At 38.8% G+C, this 5,924-nt stretch overlaps 1 protein-coding gene across 2 annotated transcripts in view; it reads left to right on the top strand.

Moving 5' to 3' along the window:
• The window catches only part of LOC107673183 (NACHT, LRR and PYD domains-containing protein 12), a 21,346-nt gene extending 16,181 nt beyond the window's left edge, over window positions 1-5,165 (top strand). The window contains exons 10-14 of one of the 2 annotated variants that reach the window (XM_016466679.1): window positions 2,381-2,554; window positions 2,952-3,125; window positions 3,288-3,461; window positions 4,327-4,500; window positions 4,855-5,165. In XM_016466679.1, coding sequence (XP_016322165.1) covers window positions 2,381-2,554; window positions 2,952-3,125; window positions 3,288-3,461; window positions 4,327-4,500; window positions 4,855-4,972 — 814 coding nt within the window. In that variant the 3' untranslated portion in view covers window positions 4,973-5,165. The remainder of the gene's footprint in view (window positions 1-2,380; window positions 2,555-2,951; window positions 3,126-3,287; window positions 3,462-4,326; window positions 4,501-4,854) is intronic. The other variant, XM_016466678.1, reaches the window with a different exon arrangement.
• Window positions 5,166-5,924: the final 759 nt, after the last annotated feature.

Here is a 5,924-nt window from a genome sequence, read left to right as displayed (position 1 = left end):
GACGATAAACTGTGACTTGACTTGGTTCATGAAGATAAGCTGTGACTTGACTTGCCTCATGACGATCAGGTGTGACTTGACTTGGTTCATGAAGATCAGGTGTGACTTGACTTGCCTCACGACGATCAACTGTGATTTGACTTGATTCATGACGATCAACTGTGACTTGACTTGACTCATGAAGAATAACCGTGACTTGACTTGGTTCATGAAGATCAGCTGTGACTTGACTTGGTTCATGAAGAACTTGACTAGCTTGACTAGACTCATGAAGATCAGCTGTGACTTGACTCATGAAGATCAACAGTGACTTGATGAAACTCATGAAGATCAGCTGTGACTTGACTCATGAAGATCAACTGTGACTTGAGTTGACTCATGAAGATCAGCCGTGACTTGACTTGACTCAGGAAAAACAGTAGTAGCATGACATGGCTTCGTTGTCGACGCCGTTTTGTGAGCGCGCCCCGGTGCGGCCGCCATTACACGAGCAGACTCGGTGTCATGTTCCTCTGCGACACCCACCGTGAACATGGAGCCGACACACAGCAGAGGAAAATCCAAAAAATAGCTTGGAGAAGAACGGGGACCCTCACGGATTAATCGTGACTTAAGAGGTTAATTTACTCCATCACAGAAAAAGTCTATCAATACACAGTCTGGCAAATCAGAATAACACGCAATGTCCAGATACTCTTGAATATAGCCTTCAAGCCGGCGTGTGCCCTGCTTTAGGGCTAATAACAATTTTGCAGTGTCCATACCTGGCCAGTGTCCACGTGAAAAGCTGCTGGATCCTTGTGTGGCCGAGTATTCTGTAACGAGGCGAACGAGACGAGAGACGTGCGGATCCATATGCAAGGCTTTTATTTACAGACGTGGTCAAAACAGGCGAGGGTCAGACAATGGCAAACAGGTACAGTGGGGAAAAAAAGTATTTAGTCAGCCACCAATTGTGCAAGTTCTCCCACTTAAAAAGATGAGAGAGGCCTGTAATTTTCATCATAGGTATACCTCAACTATGAGAGACAAAATGAGAAAAAAAAATCCAGAAAATCACATTGTAGGATTTTTAAAGAATTAATTGGTAAATTCCTCGGTAAAATAAGTATTTGGTCACCTACAAACAAGCAAGATTTCTGGCTCTCACAGACCTGTAACTTCTTCTTTAAGAGGCTCCTATGTCCTCCACTCGTTACCTGTATTAATGGCATCTGTTTGAACTCGGTATCAGTATAAAAGACACCTGTCCACAACCTCAAACAGTCACACTGCGACAGCCCCAAAACATTACTGCTCTAGAGGAGATCTGCATGGAGGAATGGGCCAAAATACCAGCAACAGTGTGTGAAAACCTTGTGAAGACTTACAGAAAACGTTTGACCTCTGTCATTGCCAACAAAGGGTATATAACAAAGTATTGAGATGAAATTTTGTTATTGACCAAATACTTATTTTCCACCATAATTTGCAAATAAATTCTTTAAAAATCCTACAATGTGATTTTCTGGATTTTTTTTTCTCATTTTGTCTCTCATAGTTGAGGTATACCTATGATGAAAATTACAGGCCTCTCTCATCTTTTTAAGTGGGAGAACTTGCACAATTGGTGGCTGACTAAATACTTTTTTGCCCCACTGTATATTAAGGGCAAAACACAAGAGTAGTCCAGTGAACGGGCGTGGTCGATCTCCGGTGAACAAAGTCCAAACAGGGTAATCCAAAGGGTTGATCCGAAACACAGGCTAATGGTCCAGGCCAGGGGTAAAGAGTATCCGAACAGGGCGAGACGAGAGGGGTAAACAAAGACGGGCTATAAACTTCAGGGCAGGCAGAGAACACACAGAAACGAGATGCACAAGCTAAGATCAAGACACGAAGGACTCTAAACAAGACTAAACTATGAAAACCAGGAATGGCTCTGTAATGTGCTATCGGCTAAGGAGCGATAAACGCAAACAATACGATGAGAAAGATCTTAGAGGGTGTTATATAGTGTGTGTCATTGGTTGCAGGTGAGAGAGTGTAATCAGTGAAGTGAAGCATGGGAAATGTAGTCCGTGGTGACGTGTAACAGTCTGTGTAGTGAGAGAGTGACCTCTGGTGGCGATCGGACGGAAGTCCACGGACCGGATTCGTGACAAAAATAAATATTGCTGTTGTAATATTTTACTGTAAAATAAAAATGATATAATTTAAGAAACATAGAATAATTTTATTTTACATCACACTATATTTTTATACTAAAATAACAATAGTAATATTTAAGGCTGTCTTGATTCATTTTCAAATGAAAAAACATAATATTATAAATGCTTCTCATTACAAGTTTCAACACACACACACACACACACACACTGATTGTATCTTCTCTCTGTAGGCTGTATGACTGCAGTATTGGAGAGGAAGGTTGTGCTGCTCTGGCTTTAGCGCTGATATCAAACCCGTCTCATCTGAGAGAACTCAATCTCAACAATAATGAGCCGGGAGATTCAGGAGTGAAGCTTCTCTCTGATCTACTGAGGGATTCACGCTGTAAACTAGAGAAATTACAGTGAGTGATATTATTTGAGTGTATTTTTGAAAACTGATATTGTACCATACCAACATCAGAAGGATGTGTTTGTAATCAGAAAAAGATACTCAAACAGGCATGTATATTGATTCTTAACCAGGGTTCCAAGTGACTTCAAAGTATTTAAAATACTAAATGACTATCAATATATTAAAATAATCTTAGTCTTAATTTAAAATGCTAAAAAGACAGATAAAATCTGTCTAACTATCGCTTTTATTGAAGAACAGTTTTTGAAACGGTTTAAGTTAAGTAAACGTGCAATTATTTTAGTTTCATCGTGGATATTTCAAGCAGATGTAAATACCATTAATAGTAAATAAGTAATTTTGTGTTGTGTTAAAGTATGAAGAGTTTTTCCTCTTTCTCTTTGCAGGCTGGAGTACTGCAGCATTGCTAAGAAAGGCTTTGCTGCTCTGGTTTCGGGTCTGAAATCGAACCCGTCACACCTGAGAGAACTCAATCTGAGCAGGAACGAACCGGGAGACTCGGGAGCAAAGAGGCTGTCTGATCTCCTGAAGCACCCGCGGTGTGAACTTGAGAAACTAGAGTGAGTTTTATTGTGTGCCAAAAACGACAAAAATCATTTTAAAGGTAGCGTTGTGAAAAAATCTGTCCTGTTTCAACATGTGTGGCTTGCACTGTATGCACTGCACCAACTCATATAGTGATATGTTTGAGTGTTGAGGCATTTGTCTCCTTCTCTCTGCAGGCTTGATGACTGCGGTATCGGTGAGGAAGGTTTTGCTGCTCTGGTTTCAGGTCTGATATCAAACCCGTCACACATCAGAGAACTCAATCTGAACTCCAGTAAACCAGTTTACTCAGGAGTGAATCTACTCTGTGATCTACTGAGAGATCAGCACTGCAAACTGAAGAAACTACAGTGAGTGATATTATTTGAGTGCATTTTGAGTATTTCAGTATTTATTTTGGGTGCATTTTAGAAAGGCGAGGCAGAGAGGAGCAACCTTTTATTGACCTTCATAAAACCTGCAGAATCTGGATGCATTTTGTTCCTTAAGACCAAAACCATATGTGACCCTGGAGCACAAAAGCAGTCTTAAGTCGCTGGGGTATATTTGTAGCAATAGCCAACAATACATTGTATGGGTCAAAATTATACATTTTTCTTTTATGCCAAAAATCATTAGGATATTAAGTAAAGATCATGCTCCATGAAGATATTTTGTAAATTTCCTACCGTAAATATATCAAAACTTAATTTTTGATTAGTAATATGCATTGCTAAGAACTTCATTTGAACAACTTTAAAGATGATTTTCTCAATATTTAGATTTTTTTGCACCCTCAGATTCCAGATTTTCAAATAGTTGTATCTCGACCAAATATTGTCCGATCCTAACAAACCATACATCAATGGAAAGCTGTTTATTCAGCTTTCAGATGATGCATACATCTCAATTTCAAGAAATTTACCCTTATGACTGGTCTTGTGCTCCAGGGTCACATATATTATTGTGTTTTGGAAATGTTGCCACAGTTCTTGGAATATGGATTTAGTCTCAGTTCTTTCTGTCTCTAAACATGTACAGACTCCGATCAGATCTACATGTGGGTAAAAATCACTGGATTACAATACATGACAAGTAGACTGTTTAGAAGTGTAAACTGCTATTTCCTACTGACGTACTAAAGCAAAAGTAAAAACCCAAAGTTGGTAAAGAATTGAACAACTTTTACCCATAATGCCATTAGACAGGGATGTGTAAGTGTCTTCCTCTCCTCAGGCTGGAGTGCTGCAGTATTGGAGAGGAAGGTTGTGCTGTTCTGGCTTTAGCGCTAAAATCAAACCCGTCTCATCTGAGAGAACTCAATCTGAACTACAACGAACCCGGAGACGCGGGAGTGAAGCTTCTGTCTATTCTTCTGAAGAATCCCTACTGTAAACTGGAGAAACTAGAGTAAGTGATTTCATTCTATTATATTATCATCGGGCGGCCAATAAATTAAAATCTGGCCTGGTGATGCATTTTTTTTTTTTTTTAGCTTTGGTTGAAGTTGACTTCATCTGTCTGATTAAGAACTGAAATGTCATCTGAAAAACTCTGGACTTACTTTATACAGACAACAAGATGCATACACCGCATTATTTACATGCTATGACCATTACTACTCAATATTACTACACCTAGACCATCATCACTGCAGTTTTATTATTAATTAGCCTATGTAAGCCATGTGTTTTCTCACAGTTATTGTTTCAGATGTGATCTCTGGCTCATGCTGGCTGAAGTGTATTTTCTCCGTCTCTGCAGGTTGTCTCACTGCAGTATTACAGAGAGCGGCTGCGCTGCTCTGAGATCAGCTCTGAGTTCAAACCCTTCACACTTGAGGGAACTCAATCTGAACTACAACCAGAACATTCGACAGTGACGCCACTTTCCGATCGACTAGATCCACACTGAAAAGTCAAACTAAATCTAGCTATAAACTATATCTAAATTTCTCAGTTTGTGTAGATCCATATGGGGTTCAGAGTATAATTTTTTATCCACAATAATTTCACACTTATCTCGTACAAATATGTCGCTTTGTTTCATAATTACAGTTTGTACGTTTTTCTTTATGTACCCCAAAAGAATGGAAGTGAAATGTGACAATATGCCCCATGTAACATCTGAGGGGCACGTTGTAACATGATCATATAACAGCTTAAAATGTTAAAAACGGTCAGTGTCTTCTGCTAGTTAGCGAAGCAATAAAGAGCTATCTAAACTGATAAATAACAGATTGGAGATTAAAATAATAGCAGATTTGTCTTATTTTAAATGAATACTAAAACTGAGATAGTTTGTGCCCCGTGCTCCCCTATATATTGAGTATTGAATATGTATATTTTTAAAGTTAACTTAATACATGTTGTTATGGGATGGTGTGCTAAACAAGGCGCATGACAACGGAGTATTATCCAAGAGAGTTCTTTAATAATCCACAGGAGAAAACAAGCACTACCAAACATAAATCCAATCTATAGCAGACAAAGGGACATAGGAGAACACAGGCTTTAAATACTGGTAACGCAATCAGGGAGAAACAGAAACAGGTGTGGAGCTAATTAATCAAAAACCATGACAACAAACTAGGCAGGAGAACGGAAACACAGAAAACTAAACCAAAACAGATCATACATGTGACGCATATATTATACAAACCAAAAAGAGGAATGTTTTGTCCATATAGACTGTTTTTTTTTTAAAGACCTTCATAGTATGAAAAAAAAATACTATGGAAAACAATGGCTACTGTCAACTATTTGGTTACCAACATCCTTTAAATGGGTCATAGGATGCTACATGCACTTGTACAAGTTGTTTGAACTGAAATG

The sequence above is a fragment of the Sinocyclocheilus anshuiensis genome, unplaced genomic scaffold (assembly GCF_001515605.1).
Source record: "Sinocyclocheilus anshuiensis isolate Anshui unplaced genomic scaffold, SAMN03320099.WGS_v1.1 scaffold444, whole genome shotgun sequence".
NCBI classification, from domain to species: domain Eukaryota; kingdom Metazoa; phylum Chordata; class Actinopteri; order Cypriniformes; family Cyprinidae; genus Sinocyclocheilus; species Sinocyclocheilus anshuiensis.
Note: the sequence above shows the minus strand (reverse complement) of the source record. Positions and strands in the feature narration are given on the sequence as shown.